This window comes from Heptranchias perlo, chromosome 4 (genome assembly GCF_035084215.1).
Source record: "Heptranchias perlo isolate sHepPer1 chromosome 4, sHepPer1.hap1, whole genome shotgun sequence".
NCBI classification, from domain to species: Eukaryota; Metazoa; Chordata; class Chondrichthyes; order Hexanchiformes; family Hexanchidae; genus Heptranchias; species Heptranchias perlo.
The window spans coordinates 10,678,324-10,698,517 of NC_090328.1; the positions used below are offsets into that span (position 1 = coordinate 10,678,324).

At 45.8% G+C, this 20,194-nt stretch overlaps 1 protein-coding gene across 2 annotated transcripts in view; it reads right to left on the reverse strand.

The window, feature by feature from the left end:
* Nucleotides 1-7,509, reverse strand: part of sh3rf1 (SH3 domain containing ring finger 1) — a 147,193-nt gene extending 139,684 nt beyond the window's left edge. For both annotated transcript variants that reach the window (XM_067982470.1, XM_067982468.1), the window contains exons 1-2: nucleotides 7,157-7,509; nucleotides 3,397-3,943 (exon numbers count right to left, since the gene is read on the reverse strand). In XM_067982470.1, the coding sequence (XP_067838571.1) occupies nucleotides 3,397-3,792 (396 nt within the window). In that variant the 5' untranslated portion in view covers nucleotides 3,793-3,943; nucleotides 7,157-7,509. The remainder of the gene's footprint in view (nucleotides 1-3,396; nucleotides 3,944-7,156) is intronic.
* Nucleotides 7,510-20,194: the final 12,685 nt, after the last annotated feature.

Here is a 20,194-nt window from a genome sequence, read left to right on the forward strand (position 1 = left end):
AAAACCCGAGGGCAGAGATTTTGGTTTAAGACTGAACTGCCACCACTGCCTTTCAAATTCACCACCTGGCCTTCCTTTTTGAAACCACTGTGCCACAGGGCTTTTTAAATCATCAGCGGGCCATTTTGACAGGTTCAGACTGCAGCAGATTGTGGAAGTGCTATGAGCATGTTTAATCTAGCCGAGATTTCCAGAAAGCATTACCTGGAGTGAATGTTAAGAAGAGAGAATTACCGTTACACCCAGCCTCCCACAAGATTGGATTTTTCCGAGGGAGAATCCTGCCGGGGTTTCAGAAACAAATTGTAGTTTTATGGCAACTGAAAAAAAATAGACTTTTAAATTTCACACCCCAGAACTGATCATCTCCAATTCACACTGCCACCCAGCACCATTCTCCAACAGGTGCTGGGTAGATACACACGCGAGTCTCCATTGCTGCTGGAACAAGGCAAATGTGCGTGACTAACGATGGTGAGAATCACACGTTTCCCATCCACTGTGGTTTGTAAAGGTAAAAGCACCTATACACTGTGAAGCAGACTCCCAAGGGGCAGCAATCATACAGGGGACTGCAATCTCCAAACACAAACCGCCCCGATTCCAGGTGCTAAAAAGGAAGTGAATCCTGCTCTAAGCTTTCAGCTTTAAGTGGAGGTCTTGGGATGCTGGGTCCTTTGTACTACAGCGGCTTGACCTGCAGAAGTATTGTGAATCTTCCACTGGTGACTGCCTTTAATAGCACACTGCTGCAGTACTCAATTTCTGCCAATAAAACACTGCAATCTAGAAATTACTGTTGGCGATATTAGTGCTCAGATGCTTAAATTGTTCATATAACATTATTCTGCCTGCTATTTTAACAGAGGTGCTTAAAATGAATGGGTTAATACCTCCATTCTGATAGCACCAACATAGGATATTAGTCATTCGTGCGTTAATATTGCAATGGTAATTTCTAGGCTCGTACAAACGATTAAATCAATTAATGCAAGCACAGATTCCACAATACATGCTGATTACAAAGAGGATAAAGAGAATGCTTTCCAGCTATTGGCACAACCCCATTAGGATATTTCCCCACACCCTCTGGACGTCAGGGAAATATTTTCATCAGGGCTAGACAAAAAAAAACACAGGAATTACTCAGACCAAAGGAATTTTCAACGTCTGTTTGCACAATACTAAGTCTCGGAATGGCTCGCAAAATAACTTAATTCTGAATTAATCATTTTACCTGCACAAAATGAACAGGGAGGTACTATGTTTCTGGAACACAGTCATTTCATCTTAGCAGTGAGGTCAGGGCTACTAAGCTCTTTCAGATTAATTAAAGGGTGGAGCCATTTAACTGGAGTTTCAAAGCTCCACTGAAGCAGGTGCTGGTGCAGTAATTGAACGACGCCTTTGAGCCATCTCACTAAAAAAATGCAAACCTTGGCATACATATACTCTAAGTATGAGAGACTGAGTCACTGTCCTCATTGGATCGTATATACCGGTTACAATATTCATTAGTACATCTTAAACTCTGCAACTCCAAAAAAAAATGTTTCAGACACACTTAAACTGTGGCAGTGATAAGCATCAATTTGAGTGTAGCAGCGCTCAAATACTGTGTGTCTCACATCTTTAGCGAATCACCTCAACACACCAGAGCTTGGCAGCTGCAAGCTACCCTTGGCTTTTACACGAGCTTAAGTGCACAGTTCCCAGTGGGCTAAGTAGTCTACTATTAACCATCTGATAGCTAGTGCCATAAGACACACGCATTAACATTTAGTGAGGAGTCAGGCTACATCATTGACCTTTGCTGCATTTATGAGCTGCAATTTTGTTAATTTGATGTTCATAGCTTTACTTAAAAGACACTGAATTATAAATTATATTTCTCTGTTCGTGCAAGATAAACTGGAAAAGAATAGCAGCTGCGTCTTTCAGTTCAATTAACTGTACCATAAACGGGGGGGGGGGTGCTTAACAATCTGGAATAAGGCTGCAACAACCCGATCTGTGAAAGGGTGTCTATATTGCAACTTCAGCACTGCTCTGGAGAGATTTCAACTTCTCAGCGATGCTCAAGTCACAGTATAAATCGGGTCGCGACCTGACTGCACAGCAAAGCGGTCTCACAACACGGGTTTGCATAGAGTTGTAACTCTAGCATCAAACAGTTCATAAAGTGCCGGGGGGGGGTGCGGGGGGAAGTCCATCCCTTGGACCTTTTGGGTACAACTTAAACCGACAGGGAGTTAATGCAAATGTTTAGACAAGATGGAAACTGCCAACAAAGCTCTCTAAATATTTAAATTTGAAGCTTCCACAAGAGAAGGGTTGCACATGTGTTGCTGTGCAAGTGCAGAACATTCTCCTGGGCAGGGGCACTGCAGTGCCAGTCAGCCGATGTAAATAGGGCACTGCCTGGCTTAAAATCATACTGCAGCTAGATAAAGCAGCAAAATGCTCAGGGGACATCCTACCCAAAGTTTAGGTGCTCAGAGCCACATAGAGGTGGAACTAAACTAAAGGTGTGCATGCACCAGAGCCAGAGATACAGACACTGGAGTTGCATAGAATTACATAGCATCTACAGCACAGAAACATTCGGTCCATGCCAGCGTTTATGCTCCACACGAACCTCCTCCCATCCCTCGTCATCTAACCCTATCCTTCTATTCCTTTCACCCTCATGTCCTTATCTGGCTTCCCCTTCAAAATGCATCTATGTTATTCGCCTCAACTGCTCCTTGTGGTAGCGAGTTCCACATTCTCACCACTCTCTGGGTAAAGGAGTTCCTCCTGAATTCTTTATTGGTGACAATCTTATATTTATGGCCCCTAGTTTTGGTCCCCCCAACAAGTGGAAACATCTTCTCCACATCTACCCTATTAAACCCCTTCATAATTTTAAAGACCTCAATCAGGTCACCTGTCAGCCTTCTCTTTTCTAGAGAGGGCCCCAGCTTGTTCAGTCTTTCCTGATAGTTATAACCTCTCAGTTCTGATATCATCCTTGCAAATCTTTTATGCACTTTCTCCACAGCCTCTATAACCTTCTTATAATATGGAGACCCAGTGTGGTAAAGCTGTTGACGAACACCAGAGCCATTTTGAACAAACATTTTAAACCAGCAGTGCTTGGTTAAACTTTTTTTTGTAGAAAATTGCTTCTGAATAATAATATGTTCAGTTACTTGCTATCGTCTCAATACGCAATAAGGAAAAGTTCACAAGTGACATTCCAATATTAAAATAATTAAGGAATGTTAAATTTTCAACATGCAAACACACTCATTCCTCAATGCTTTAACTAAACAATTGTATTCACATTATCAGAATGACAGTTTTCTTTTGCCCTGGACATAAAATGCACGTAAAGACCAACCATACACCTACCCTGACCGGGGGGCTACGTGCCTGCACTCGGTGAGTGCTCTGAAGCTCCCGCAACGCGGTGCCACAATTTGCAGTCGTGATGGCCCCGTTGCCTTGTATCCTGACGGTACCGTTGATGCCGCTGTTGCCGTTGACGCTGCTGCTGCCAGACCTCCTCGGCCGGTGTTTGATGCCGTCGAGCAGTCGGACCAGCAAGATGTTGGTGGGGAGCTCGTCGACGCCGCAGTCCACCAACGTCCGGCATTCTGGGCAGCGCAGCTCGCTCCTGGAGTTCAAGATCCCTTGCAAGCAGCGCCTGCAGAAGGTGTGCTGGCACGGCAACACTTTGGCCGTGGCATCGAGCCGCTCCAAGCACACAGGACACTCCAGCAGGTCCAGTAAAACCGATTCGTCCATTTTGTCTCGTTCGTTTTCCAAGCTTCAGTCCGAGGCAGGTCTCCGATGAATCAACCTCATCACAACAGCATTCCACTGAGAGATTAGCAATAAAATTTCCAGCCAAGCGTGATCACGTCACATCCATTCCCTTCACTTCAACTTTCAATAACTATTTCAGAAGAAAACAAATATGCATAAATATTGGAATACATCGGAATTACTACGGTGCAGAATGCACATTTTCATTTATTAAAGAATTACAATTGCAAATAAAATGTTACGGACAAATAAGGCGGTTGATTCCCCCACCCCCCCCCTTTACTGCATCAGGCTTGTACATACCATTTGTTTCATTATTTTTAAAAATCTAAAATTAAAGATTCCCCCTTAATTTGTTACAAAATATTATGCCATATTCACGTTTACGCTATCAAAATGGTTGCTAATATTGTGTCATATTGCAATAACCCTCTTTCTTTTTGGCCATAACAAACTTTTAAAAGGTACAGAGGATCTGTATGTAAAAAGGAAAAATTTGCAAGGCTGTGAGGGAAAGAGCAGTCGGGGGGTGGGACTAATTGGATAGCTCTTTCAGAGAGCCGGCACAGACACAATGGGCCGAATGGCCTCCTTCTATGCTGTCTCTCTCTAGTCAAGATCTCTATTGACACTCGCATATGCAGCAGAAGCTGTTTACCCAAGTAAACACGTTGCGAACTTGTGTCAGTGGTTAACAATACCACGGTATTTCAAACATTCCAAGACAGTCTAACCCCCCTCCAGGGTTTTAAATCGGTCCAGCAATCTATTTCGCAACCATTGCGCCCACAGCAATGACACCAGGGCACTTTCGAGTTTGGAAATATAACTCCCCCCCTCCCCATGCTGTTGCAGATTCCCCCGTGAAACGAGCTGAACAGCTGATTTTTTTTTTAAATGGGGTTTCGAACTCTGTTCGGGGCTTATTGCACAATATACAGGCAGATTAAAGTTGCAACCCTGCAGATAAAAGTACTGGAATGTCGCAGTCATTATTTGGTAATTATACTTGGAACATCCCAATGTGGTTATATATTAAAAATCCCCTAGGGGTAAACTATTTGAACCAGATCCCTATTCATTTTCCTTGTTATCAGATGCTTGCACTGAATACTTAAGACTGTCTATTTACAAGCGCGGTGTGTATTATGTGCGCTACACAGGATTTAAAGCAAAACACTTTTCACTACATTATACTATAGTTTGGGCAAACTTTTTTTTTGTAAGGAGGGAAAATCTTATTCGGAAAATCTTCTCAAACTCGTGCATTAAAATTACCCCACAAGCTTCCAGAAATGGGAATTCCCCTTTTGGTCTGAAGACCAAAAAAATAATTTAAAAGCTTGACACTAATGTCCGCACTAATCATCGGAAAAGCGCGATTGTGTTTCAATCTGTTTTTTCCTTCTGCTTTCTGTGGATCTGTCAATCTTTCAGCAGAGCCCGGAGCTGGCAAACGAGCTGCCACTCGGGATTTGGGTATTTGGGCAGATTGGACAACATCACATTCGGATTTCTTTGTCACAAATATTTGGAAGCGGTATATTTTTTTTTAAAAACGTTAAATGTCAAATTGTGCGAGCAAATGAGATTTTAACAGACACAGCGACCGAAGGGATTGATCCTAACTAACACTTTATAAGGAACAGTTTAGCACATAGAAAATTCTCAGCTGCAGAGACAGACCAAAGGGAGGAGTGACACTAAAGACTGAAGGGGGGAAGACAGACACAATGGTGACTGAAGGGGGGGGGGAAGAGAGAGACACTAGAGACTGAAGGGGAGGAGGCGAGAGAAAAATCAGGGAGGGAGGGAGGGAGGGGGGGGGATGAGAAGGGGGATCAGGGGGGGGGATGAGAAGGGGGATCAGGGGGGGGGGATGAGAAGGGGGATCAGGGAGGGGGGATGAGAAGGGGGATCAGGGAGGGGGGATGAGAAGGGGATCGGATCAGGGAGGGGGGGGATCAGTGGGGGGGGATCAGTGGGGGGGGGATGAGAAGGGGGATCAGGGAGGGGGGAGATGAGAAGGGGGGGATGAGAAGGGGGATCAGGGAGGGGGGATGAGAAGGGGGATCAGGGAGGGGGGATGAGAAGGGGGATCAGGGAGGGGGGAGATGAGAAGGGGGGGATGAGAAGGGGGATCAGGGAGGGGGGATGAGAAGGGGGATCAGGGAGGGGGGATGAGAAGGGGGGATCAGGGAGGGGGGGATGAGAAGGGGGATCAGGGAGGGGGGGATGAGAAGGGGGATCAGGGAGGGGGGGATCAGGGAGGGGGGGATCAGGGAGGGGGGGATCAGGGAGGGGGGGATCAGGGAGGGGGGGATGAGAAGGGGGATCAGGGAGGGGGGATGAGAAGGGGGATCAGGGAGGGGGGGATGAGAAGGGGGATCAGGGAGGGGGGATGAGAAGGGGGATCAGGGAGGGGGATGAGAAGGGGGATCAGGGGGGGGTGAGAAGGGGGATCAGGGAGGGGGGATGAAAAGGGGGATCAGGGAGGGGGGATCAGGGAGGATCAGGGAGGGGGATCAGGGAAGGGGGGGGATCAGGGAAGGGGGGGATCAGGGAAGGGGGGGATCAGGGAGGGGGGGATGAGAAGGGGGATCAGGGAAGGGGGGGATGAGAAGTGGGATCAGGGAGGGGGGATGAGAAGTGGGATCAGGGAGGGGGGGATGAGAAGGGGGATCAGGGAGGGGGGGATGAGAAGGGGGATCAGGGAGGGGGGATGAGAAGGGGGATCAGGGAGGGGGGGATGAGAAGGGGGATCAGGGAGGGGGGGATGAGAAGGGGGATCAGGGAGGGGGGATGAGAAGGGGGATCAGGAGAAGGGGGGGATGAGAAGGGGGATCAGGGAGGGGGGATGAGAAGGGGAATCAGGGAGAGGGGGATGAGAAGGGGGATCAGGGAGAGGGGGATGAGAAGGGGGATCAGGGAGGGGGGGACGAGAAGGGGGATCAGGGAGGGGGGACGAGAAGGGGAATCAGGGAGGAGGGGGATGAGAAGAGGAATCAGGGAGGAGGGGGGGGGGGGACGAGAAGAAAGACAACGAACAAGTGAAAAGGTGGAAAAATAAAAAGTGAGAGAGGAATAAGATGAATAAGGAAAGAGGAGATAAGAAGAAGGAAAAGAGGGACCGAGACCCAGAGGAAGGGACCGAGACCCAGAGGAAGGGACCGAGACCCGCCCTGCCCCTATAATTATCCACAGGACAATCCCCCGAACCTCCTAATCAGTCACATTAACCCGCCCCCGGGAACCCCACCCGACCCCGGGGATAAATCACTACCCCGGCTATCGGGCACGCCTCATGCCCGGAGCCGGTAGCTGCCGGGACTCACTCACTCACCCGCTGTTGCTGCTGCTGCTGTTGTTGTTGTCCTGTCCGCCGCCCGGAGTCGGTGGCCTGGCCTGGCCTGGCCGTGGGATCCTCCTCCTCCTCCTCCTCCACCCGGCCGCCTCCTCCTCCTCCTCCTCTCTCAATGAGGTGAGGAGGGTGAGGGTGAGGGGAATGGGAACCGAAGGTGGAGGCAAATTGAACAAGAGATTAAAAGGGAAGCCGACGCTGCGCCGACAGGCTGCGCTCCCGATCCCGATCCCGCTGGGCTGGCGCTGTCCGGCCGCCAGCGGCAACCCCGCAAACTCTCCGCTCCCCCGGCGCCCAACACAACCCTCCGCCGTTGCCAGGCCGCCCAGCGACCGGTGTGCGCAGGCGCGCCAGCGGGAAAACCGCGCGTGCGCACTAAGCGCGGCGGGGGGGGGGGGGGGGGGGTTGGTGTTGCTTGTTGTTGTTGTTGTTGTTGCATTGCAACACTCATGAAAGGTGTGTTTTTTTTTTTGCTTTTTTTTTTAAAAAAAGAAACACTAGTTTCAAAGTCATCTCACCAGGGCGACCAGGACCTCTTGTGGGATTAGGCCACCTGCCCTAATATCTCCGTAATGCGGCTCAGTCTCAAATTTTGTCTGATTACGTTCCTTTTACTTCGCTATAGGTGGGACATGAAGATGCCAGCGACGGACTGGGGTGGACGAAGGAGGAAAGCTCCGAAAGCTTGTGATTTAAAATAAAGCTGTTGGACTATAACCTGGTGTTGTGCAAGTCCTTATGTGATAGGTGCTATGTGAATGCAAGTTGCTCCATTTAGAAAATCACAAACCAGTTTATAAAGGACCCATTTACAATTTTGCTACTGTATAACAGAACGGACAAATTCTCCAACCAATAAAGAAATGCAATACTTTTAAGTGGGTAACAGTCCAATCCAGTAAACCTCACTCACAGGAAGTGAGTTTAAGAAAATCTAACCTGCAGTCGAATGACTCTCATTTATATTGCTCCTTTAACGTTGAAAAGATCCCAAAGTGCTTTTCACAGAGTAAGGGAACAGATGTCACGGAGAAAAAAATTATGGATGGATTTTTGGAAGGTTTTTAAAAAGGCAAATCGGCTTGTGGAGGAAGTTGGAGAGAGTGGAGCCAAGACAAAGAAACAAAGACTTGGATTTATATAGCGCCTTTCAATATTCTCAGGGTATGCCAAACCACTTCACAGCCGATGAAGTACTTTTGAAGTGTAGTCACTGTATTTATGTAGGGAAACTCGGCAGCCAATTTGTGTAAGCAAGCTCCCACAAACAGCAATGTGATAATCACCAGATAATCTGTTTTTAGTGATGTTGATTGAGGGATAAATATTGGCTAGGACACTGGGGAGAACTCCCCTGCTCTTCTTCGAAAAGTGCCATGGGACCTTTCATATCCACCTGAGAGGGCAGGCGGGGCCTCGGTTTAACGTTTCATCTGAGAGACAGTACAGCACTCCCTCAGTGCTGCACTGGAGTGTCAGCCGAGATTATGTGCTCAAGTCTCAGGAATGGGACTTGAACCCACGACCTTGTAACTCAAAGGTGAGAGTGCTACCCACCAGTCAGCTGAAAGATCTGCAACCAATGGCGGGATGAAGGGGATTGGAATGCAGAAAAAGTCAGCGTTGGAGGACTATAGAATATGGCAAGAGATACAAAGCTGAGGTAACTGGAGACAGGATGGGGCAAGGCCATGGAGTGATTTGAAGAGAGGCACGATGATTTTAAATTGAATGCGTTGGGGGAAGGGGAGCCAATATAGGTCTGCGAAGACAGGGCAGATGATTGAGTTTTAGTGCAGGACAAGATATAGGTGGCTGATTTAAAACAAATAAGGGTTTTAGGAGGACAAAAGACTGAAGGCCAGCAAGGAGGACATTGAAGAAATCAAATCCAGAGGTGACAAAGGTACAAGTAAGGGTTTCAGTGGCAATGGAGCTGAGGCAGGTGTTATTGCAGAAGTGGGACGAAGCAATCTTTGTGATGATGTGGGGTTTGAAGCTCAGCTCTGGATGAAACAGGGCATCAAAGTTTCACGGGGAGCGGGACAGTGCCTGATTCATGCTGAGCAAGTAGGGGAATGGAATCAGAGGGAAGGGAGAAAAGTTTATGATGGGGATGAATCACACCAGTGCAGTCCCATGGACTTGAGCAACAGGGGAGAGGTGATGCAGGAGAATGTTGTGGACCACACGATCAAATGCCGTGGAGGGGATCGAGATGGACAAGGAGAGTTAGCCCACCATAGTCAGTCACAGAGAATGTCATTTGTGACTTTGCCAGAGTTGTCTTGACGCTGTGAGGAGGATGGAAGTGAAACTGAAGGGGTTCACAGGGAGTTTTGGCAAAAGGTGAACAGGATGTTGGGAGGCCACAATGTATTCAAGTACCTTAAAGTGTAAAGAGAGGTTAGAGGATGAGAGAGAAAAGAAAGAACTTGCATTTATAAAGCACCTTTAATGCCTTCAGGACATCCCAGAGTGCTTCACAGCCAATTGAGTCCTTTTGAAATTTAGTCACTGTTGTGATGGAGGGAAACACCAGCAGCCAATTCATCCCTCAGCCAATATCAGTTTTTTTTTAAAAAATTGTCTGGTCAACTTTCTCATTGCCGTTTGTGCTTTTGCTGTTCATCCCACAGCAAAAGCACAAACGGCAATGAGAAAGTTGACCAGACAATTTTTAAAAAAAAAACTGATATTGGCTGAGGGATAAATGTCGATCAGGACGACTGGCAAACTCCCCACTCTTCTTCAAAAAGTGTCATAAACTCTTTTACATCCATCTGAGCAGAAGGGGCCTCAAAAGAAGAGATAGTTGGAGAGAAAGGATAGGCCAACAGTGGGTTTTTTTTTGAGGAAGGCTGCGATGATGGAAGCAGCGCGGTGCTTTAGGAAAGGGACCCGTTGATGATATCGGCTAGTATGGAAACCAGCAAGGGTAATTGAGTGGTCAGGAGTTAAGATGGGAGGGGATCAAAGGAACAGGAGGTGGGTCTCATGGAGGAAAATGAGCTAGCAGACGATATTGGGGGGAGGGGGGGGGGGGGGAGATGGGAAAGGAACTGCAGTGTGACACCAATTAAAGAGAAACCCAGACTCTCATTTTGCTGCTTTATATTCAGCTTCTTGTGTGTCTATTTTTTTTTTACAGTGATAAATTCCATTATTTCTGTTTATTCAGAGCCAACAGGAAAACGTTAGCAATGCTTAAAAAGACAGAGATTCCCCAACTGGATCGGTACAGGAGTGGGTGGGAGTCTGTGGGCAAGGGCCGTGGCGGGGGTTCACCAGGTAAGAAAAACAAGGGGAGGTAATAGCAGAAGCAAATGCACAGATATTCTCCACGACAACCTTTTTTTTTCTATCTGGCCCGTAGCATGTTCAGACGCACTTAAGGCTTCCTTTAGTAAGTAGTTGTTGTTTGCTTTAATTTTAAAAAAACCCCACATCAACAAGAACGTAAAAATCAGGAATGAGAAGAGGCCACTCAGCCCATCAAAGTCCATCCTTCTGATACCTTAACACCCACCATGGTGTTCTGAATAACTCCAATGTTTTGCCACTATTACCTTGCCTGGGAGATTATTCCAAACATTTATCATTTTTGAGTCATGTTATTACTGATGTCTGTCCTAAATTTACTTCTCACCATTTATGTTCTTCAGGCCGACTTTGTAGTATTAATTTGGGTTTACCTTATTGAATGGTTTGCATACTTTGACAAGGTCCCCTTCCAATCACCACCTTTCTAGGCTGTAAAGTTTCTCTTAATTTTGCTTCACAGCTCAACCCTTTACACTTGAGATCAGTCTTGTAGCTCTCCTCTTTCTCTTTCTCTTTGCTCTTTTCTCTAATGCAAGTAACATGGGTTTTTGTGTGTGTGTGTGTGTGTGTGTGTGTGTGGCAAGTTGCCCAAAACTGAAATCAATATTCTAAACGTGGTTCGACCAATCCATTGTACTGCCTTGGGAAGTGCTCTTTTCAAAGCAACTGAACACCGTTTGGATTACTGATGACTGCCAGTGCTCGGATTAGCGGGGTTGTACTGCATCTAATATATCTCCACGCATTTGTTTTAAGCGAGTCGGAGGAATCTCTGTCTTGCTTTTCATGCGTTGCTGATATTTTCCTGTTGTTGGCAGCTCTGATTAAAAAGAAATAATGGAATTTTATCACCGTGAAAAAAGTAAATACACAAGGTGCTGACTCTGAAGCAGAAAAAACGAGACTCCGCATTTCTCTTCAATAACCAGAAAACCAGGCAGTTGTGAATTAGATTTCTACCATGCTGGTTTATATCCAATATTCCTGGCCAATTCGCATTTGAATGAATCGACATGATCTGCTTCCACCATCTCCCTACGGGCACTGTTGTCCAATAGAAATTGCTAACTAGCCACAGGCGTGGCTACGGTGACACTGTCTTAACCACATGCAATGATTTTAGTCGAAAACGCCTCACATACATTCACGGACTGCTGGTGCATTCAACAGTGACTACACTTCAAAAATACTTCATTGGCTGCAAAGTGCTTTGGGACATCCTGGTGTCACGAAAGGCGCTATGTAAATGCCAAGTCTTTCTTTCTTTCATCAAATGTACTCGACTTAACATCCACCACCATTCAGTAACCAAGGAAGTAAAGAAGCAATAACGATCAAAAAAAACTCTCACCCTGCTTTTTGTCTTACCATTTTACCAACAAACACACAAAAAGGTAAAAGTTCACAAGCATACGCCATGCCAATGAGTGGAGATCACGTGCCCAATGACAGTGTCTATTACTCATTCTTTATTTAATCAGTAATGCAATTAGCCACATGTGGATTCTCAATTAGCCACATGCGATCGGCTAAAGTATTGGACAACACTGCCCGAGGGTCTCTGATGTGTCACAGTCCTTGCCAACATCCAGGACTGGATGAGTAAAAATTTCAACCAACTAAATATTGGGAAGGCTGAAGCCATTGTCTTCAGTCCCCACCACAAACTCCGTTCCCCAGCCACCGACTCCATCCCTCTCCCTGGCCACTGACTGAGGCTGAACTAGATTGTTTGCAACCTTGGCGTCCGATTTTACCGAGATGAGCTTCCGACCACGTATCTGCTCCATCGCCAAGACCGCCTACTTCCACCTGAATAACATCGCTGACTCTGCACCTGCCTCAGCTCACCTGTTGCTGAAACCCTCATCCATGCCTTTGTTACCTCTAGACTCGACTATTCCAATGCTCTCCTGGCCGGCCTCCCATCTTCCACCCTCCGTAAACTTGAGTTCATCCAAAACTCTGCTGCTTGTATCCTAACTTGCTCCAAATCCCGTTCACCCATCACCCCTGCGCTCGTTGACCTACATTGGCGCCCGGTCCGGGAACACCAATTTTAAAATTGTCATCCGTGTTTTCAAATCCCTCCATGGCCTCGTCCCTCCCTATCTCTGTAACTTCCTCCAGCCCTACAACCCTCAGAGATCTCTACGCTCCTCCAATTCTTGCCTCTTGCTCATCCTTGATGTTAATCGCTCCGCCGCTGTCGTCCGTGCCTTCAGCTGCCTCGGCCCTAAGCTCTGGAGCTCCCTCCCTAAACCTCTCCGCCTCTCTACTTCTCTCTCCTCCTTTAAGACGCTTCTTAAAACCTACCTCTTTGACCAAGCTTTTGGTCACCTGTCCGAATATCTCCCTATGTGGCTCTGTGTCAAATTTTGTTTGAAAATCGCTCCGGTGAAGCGCCTTGGGACATTTTATCACGTTAAAAGGGCCCTGTATAAATGCGAGTTGTTGTTGTTGTTGTTGTTGTTGTATGGCTGTTCCATAGATTTACCACTTACTCAATGAAATATTGTTTCCACTGATTAGTTGTGAATTTACCCTGCTTCAAGTGCAGGCCGTGTCGTCTGGTTCTACTGTTCTGGACAATGTGAAACAGTTTCTCATGATCTACGTTATCTAGCCCCTTTAGAATGCTATATTATCAACAACAACTTGCATTTATGTAGCGCCTTTAAGCGAGGGATTTGTAAACAAGGATGAGAATTTTAAAATCGAGGTGTTGCCAACGTAGGTCAGCGAGCACAGTGGGTGAGGGGTGAACGGGACTTGGTGCGAGTTAGGATGCAGGCAGCGGAGTTTTGAATGAGCTCGTTTACGGAGGTGGGAGCAGGGACCTGGAGCAAGGTGTGAGGTCCAAGTGGAAGCAGATATGGAGCAAGGTCAGTTTCCTACTACCTGGCAACTGGGAACAGTAAAAGTCGAGGGCCTGGGGCAGATCTGGCTGTTTCTGAGAGCAGAAAATCCATGGGGACATGGCAGACAAAGGTATCAGTGAGACAGAGTCCGGGATTGGTGAGTTTTGTGCAGCTGAGGTCAGGAAGGGGGTCGAAGTCAGGATGAAAAAGGGGAGACACTATTAAGGTGCAGAGAGGCCAGAGATCTTGCTGCTATCCCGTGGCCTTCCTTTCACCTCATTGGTGGACAAACCTTTTTCAGTGACAACATGCCTAATTTACACCCTGATGTGGAGATGCCGGTGATGGACTGGGGTGGACAAATGTAAGGAATCTTACAACACCAGGTTATAGTCCAACAATTTTATTTTAAAATCACAAGCTTTCGGAGATTATCTCCTTCGTCAGGTGACACCCTGGCCAACGTTGCTCTCTCAACCATCACCATCAAACGCTGATGAATTAGTCATTTGTCCCACTGCTGTTAATGGCTGCAAATTGCTGACTGCAAATTAGATGCCACGTTTGCCTATAAAACAGGAGTGACTGCATCTCAAAAGTAATCCATTGGTTAGGAAGTACTTGCAGATGACCTGAAGATATAGAAATGCAAGTTTTTTTTCTTTAACTTGTTAAAATAGTGACCGACCTTGATGCATCTCACTCTGACAATTAAACAAAGCTCCATGTCCTAAACAGGTTTGTAACCTGACTCACTTTCTAAAAAAACCCCACAAACCTTACTTATAAAGATTTCATGGTGCTGATAACTTTGTTTATAGTAGAGAGAGAACTAGGAGAAATGTAGTTAAACAGTTAAAAGAAAGTAAATATACGGCAGAAAAATAAAACACGACTGATACAGAATAAACAAAAAGACCCCTGATGAGCTTACACAGCAAGTAACAGAGCTATACTTGAAAAGGTTTCGGGTTTGATTCCAGTCTGTGCAGTTAGCTGATTTCAGCCAGGTGGCAGAAATACATTACATTCAAAACTGTGGCCATGATCTTATTGAATGGCGGAGCAGGCTCGAGGGGCCGATTGGCCTACTCCTGCTCCTATTTCTTATGGCGCCTGTTTCCTATCCCACTTGTCCATTACCCCTGTCCTTGCTGCCCTACATTGGTTCCCAGGATATTGGTTCCTCTCTCCTGGACTTCAAAAATTGCCTGTAACCCTCCTCTTTAACCGTGCTTTCAGCTCTGCCCCTAACTCATTTCCCATTTTGCCCCTTTGCCTTCTGCTCAGTGTCTGCTTTTGTCCCAGCACTTCTGTAAAACATGTCAGACGTCCTGCTGTACATGAAGAGCACGAAAGAAATGCAAGTTATTTTGAGAAGTAACTCAACGAGCCAATTTCCTAAAGTAAGGGCAGTGGAAGGAAGTCAAGAAATTTGTGAATACCTTGCCGGTGATGTCAAACCACGTTGAGCCTCAAGTACTTTAGATAGGAACATCTCATCTCAGTACGAGATCCACAGCTGCTAAGCAGACTCACAGATATACCACCTGAATGATGTGCGATTTTGGATGGCATCTCTCTGTCTGTATGTGAATGATGAATAGATGAGGAAGGCAGCCAAATTATGGGCTGGTTGGTGCTGCAGACTTATTCCCCCAAAGAATTGGGTCAAGGCTGTCCAAATCAATCATTTTGGTGCAATTGGTTCTGAAGATTATGGTGAAGCTGGAATTCGTTATCATAGAACCATAGAAAAGATACAGCACAGAAGGGGGCCATTCAGCCCATCGTGTCCGCGCTGGCTCGAAGAACAACCATTCTAAACCCACCTTCCAGCACTCGGTCCGTAGCCCTGCAGCTTACAGCATTTTAGGTGCAGGTCCAGGTACTTTTTAAAAGAGTTGAGGGTCCCTGCCTCGACCACCAATTCGGGCAGCGAATTCCATACACCCACCACCCTCTGGGTAAAAAAGTTTTTCCTCATGTCCCCTCTAATCCTTCCGCCAATCAGCTTAAATCTACGTCCTCCAGTTCTTGAACTCTCCGCTAGGGGAAACAGGTACTTCCTGCTCTATCTGGGCCCCTCATAATTTTGTACACCTCAATCAAATCTCCCCTCAGCCTCCTCTGCTCCAAGGAAAACAACCCCAGCCAATCCAATCTCTCCTCGTAGCTGCAATTTTCAAGCCCTGGTAACATTCTTGTAAATCTTCTCTGTACGCTCTCCACAGCAATTATGTCCTTCCTGTAATGTGGTGACCAGAACTGCGCACAATACTCCAGCTGTGGCCTTACCAGCGTTTTATACAGTTCCATCATTATATCCCTGCTTTTGTATTGTATACCTTGGCTAATAACGGAGAGCATTCCGTATGCCTTCTTCACTACCTTATCTACCTGTACTGCCACCTTCAGGGACCTGTGCACATGCACTCCAAGGTCTCTCACTTCCTCGACCCCTCTCAAGATATTCCTGTTCACTGAGTATTCCCTTTTACTGTTTGCCCTCCCTAAGTGCATTACCTCACACTTCTCCGGGTCGAACTCCATTTGCCACTTTTCCGTCCACTCCACCAACCCATTGATATCTTCTTGGAGCCTGCAGCTATCCTCTTCATTATCAACTACACGGCCAATTTTTGTGTCGTCTGCAAATTTGCCAATCATGCCCCCTACATTCAAGTCCAAATCATTAATATATACCACAAACAGCAAGGGACCCAACACTGAGCCCTGTGGCACACCACCGGAAACGAATTTCCATTCGCAAAGACATCCATTAAAAGAACTGGCCAATATGTTATCCCTCAACCAACAAGAACAGTTTAACTGGTCAATTATCTCATTGCTGTTTGTGGGATCTTGCTGAGCACAAATTGGCTGCTATGCTTGCCGACATAGCAACAGTGACTGCACTTCAAAAGTAATTCATTGGCTGCAAAGCGCTTTGGGACATCCTGAGGATGTGAAAGGTGTTACATAAATACAAGTTCTTCCTTTGTTTAAACTCAGCTCATAGACAGACAGGACACAGCCTCCTCTCTCAAGCAGCAGTAGGAGTTCTAACACCAGCTCTTCTTGGAAGAGTATCATGGATCTTTTACGTCTATCTGAACAAACAGATGGGGCTCAAGGTCAATGTCTTAGCCGAAAGACACTGCAGCACCCCCTCAATACTGCAATGAAGTGTCAGTCTAGATTGTGTTGATAGCATGCCGGAAATCCCAAGAAAACTAATATTGAATCGGGAACAGGGACTCGATAAAATTAACATAAGTAAAGCAACAGTAATGAAGAAAATAATAGCACTAAAGAGTGACAAATCCCCAGGAACAGATGGTTTCCATCCCAGGGTTTTAAAGGAAGCAGGTGAGCACATTGCAGATGCCCAAACTATAATCTTTCAAAGTTCTCTAGATTCAGGAACCGTCCCTCTAGATTGGAAAATTGCACATCACTTCGCTTTTTAAGAAAGGAGAAGGAAACCAGGGAATTATAGACCAGTTAGCCTAACAACTGTTGTGGGGAAAATGCTAGAGTCTATAATTAAGGATAGGGTGACTGAACACCTTGAAAATTTTCAGTTAATCAGAGAGGGCCAGCATGGATTTGTGAAAGGTAGGTCGTGCCTGACAAACCTGATTGAATTTTTTGAAGAGGTGACTAAAGTAGTGGACAGGGGAATGTCAATGGATGTTATTTATATGGGCTTCCAGAAGGCATTTGATAAAGTCCCACATAAGAGACTGTTAGCTAAGATAGAAGCCCATGGAATCGAGGGAAAAGTATGGTCTTGGTTAGGAAGTTGGTTGAGTGAAAGGCGACAGAGAGTAGGGATAATGGGTAGGTACTCACATTGGCAGGATGTGACTAGTGGAGTCCCGCAGGGATCTGTCTTGAGGCCTCAATTATTCACAATATTTATTAACGACTTAGATGAAGGCATAGAAAGTCTCATATCTAAGTTTGCCGATGACACAAAGATTGGTGGCATTGTAAGCAGTGTAGATGAAAACATAAAATTACAAAGGTATATTGATAGATTAGGTGAATGGGCAAAACTGTGGCAAATGGAATTTAGTATAGGCAAATGTGAGGTCACCCACCTTGGACCAAAAAAGGATAGAACAGGGTACTTTCTAAATGGTAAAAAGTTAACAACAGTGGATGTCCAATGGGACTTAGGGGTTCAGGTTCATAGATCATTGAAGTGTCATGAACAGGTGCAGAAAATAATCAATAAGGCTAACGGAATGCTGGCCTTTATATCTAGAGGACGAGAGTACAAGGGGGCAGAAGTTATGCTGCAGCTATACAAAACCCTGGTTAGACCACACCTGGAGTACTGTGAGCAGTTCTGGGCACCGCACCTTCAGAAGGACATCTTGGCCTTGGAGGGAGTGCAGCGTAGGTTTACTAGAATGATACCCAGACTTCGAGGGTTAAGTTACGAGGAGAGATTACACAAATTGGGGTTGTATTCTCTGGAGTTTAGAAGGTTAAGGGGTGATCTCATCGAAGTTTATAAGATATTAAGGGGAACGGATAGGGTGGATAGAGAGAAACTATTTCCGCTGGTTGGGGATTCTAGGAGTAGGGGGCACAGTCTAAAAATTAGAGCCAGACCTTTCAGGAGTGAGATTAGAAAACATTTCAACACACAAAGGGTGGTAGAAGTTTGGAACTCTCTTCCGCAAATGGCAATTGATACTAGCTCAATAGCTAAATTTAAATCTGAGACAGATAGCTTTTTGGCAACCAAAGGTATTTAGGGATATGGGCTGAAGGCAGGTATATGGAGTTAGATCACAGATCAGCCATGATCTTATCAAATGGCGGAGCAGGCACGAGGGGCTGAATGGCCTACTCCTGTTCCTATGTGTGCTCAAGTCGTGGATCGAGGCTTGAACTTCATGACCTTCTGACTCAAGAGCCAAAAGCACTATTTCTGAGATAAGGCTGACACTTGAAAGTACAGTCAAGAAAGAAAGACTTTTATATTTTATATAGGAAGCATTTATATAGCGCCTTTCATGACTTAAGGACGTCCCAAAGCACTTTACAGCAAATGAAGAACTTTTTGCAGTGTAGTCACTGTTGTAACGTGGGGAACGCGGCAGCCAATTTGCACACAGGAAGGTCCCACAAATAAAATTGCGATAATGACCAGAAAATCTATTTTAAAAAAAAATGATGTTGGTTGAGGGATAAATATTAGCCAGGACACCAGGGCGAACTCCCCTGCTCTTGTTCGAAATAGTGCCACAGGATCTTTTACGTCCACCTCGGCAGATGGGGCCTCGGTTTAACATCTCGTCGCAAAGGCAGCACACTGCTGACAGTACTCAGTACTGGGAGCGCTCAAGTCTCTGGAGTGGGACCCTGAGCCCACAATCTTCTGACTCCGAGACGAGAGTGTTACCAACTGAGTCAAGGCTGACACAACCAATTGGATCACTCCATCTCCACCACCTGCATTAAGCAACGCACTCAGAATAAATCAAATTCTGGATATCTTGTTTGCAGAAAATCCACCATGAGTGTACTTAAAAGTTATTACCCACTGATAATAATTATACATACCTCAGTCAGTACCCTATAAGATTTATAATTGAATTCCAATATATATTTTTAGAGCGGGAGAACCAGTTTAACAAATTTTTGCAGATAATGAAAAACAAAGTATTAAAATTGTAACCAATTTAAATTGTCCTTACCGTGGAAACCAGAGGAATAAAATTCTGGGAATTAGAAAAAAAAAGTAAGAATTTTCATTGACGAGTATCTCAATTCTTGTACTAAAACTTTGATGAGAAAAAAATGCATACTTTCAAAAATAAAATAATGAATGCACCAGTTTATCATCTTCACGACAGATTCTACCACTCAATCCCCTTGCTCAAGTCATCCATTGTTCCACTCACCTCGAGTTTCAGGAGTTGGGGGGGGGGGGGATGTTTCAGATATCTTTGTCGATATGACAACTATTGCACTTAAAAAAAAGAGAAATAATTAATTAATTAAACATCATTAAGATATGACAGCATGAAAGGTGCTTACATAAATGCAATTATGGGACTGGATCTTTCTGTCTTTGATTATGAATGGGCGAAACATCTAGCCCTATATTAGAGGCTGTTGCTCAGAAGCCCACATTTTCGCTGCCCACAGGACTTCTATTCAAAACTGGAGTAATCGGGGAGCACGAAACGCAGAAATTGGCAGGATCAGTCATGGGACGTCCGGCCACCCTAAATCACTCGGCCCAATTATAAAAGGCAGAATTCGAAAGACAGGTTCTGTGGGTCAGTCTGCATACGTTACAGCCACTTATTCATAGTCTAAGGTGACCTCTCTTTGTTCTTTCACAGACAATAGTTTTTGTCCTGCTGTTCAGCTGCTGTACCCTTTTCTAAAATAACCCATAAGGGTACACAGGGTCACCAGCCAAAAATCAAAAGTGCCCCCCTTTTTAAAGGGGCACAACTAATAAAAACTTAACCACAAAACTAAAGGAAAGTTAATTACTATTATCCATTATGCCCTCTAGTCCCCGTGGTGCCCACCAGTCGCAGAAGGCCTCAAGTGTACTGGCAGACACCACATGCTCCTTCTCCAGGGCCACACGGGCACGGACAAGACCGAAAGAAGAGAGGCAGGCAGCCAGAGCGACAGCCCCCACGGTCCATGACCGGTTACTGTATCAAGAGTCTGACGGTGAATCCTTTCAATGGCAGCATCTTGACTTTACTGCGTGAACTGTGATCCGAACTTCCAGCCAGAACATTTCTTTTCCAACACTCTTGATTTTGGTAGACTGCTGATGTTTTGT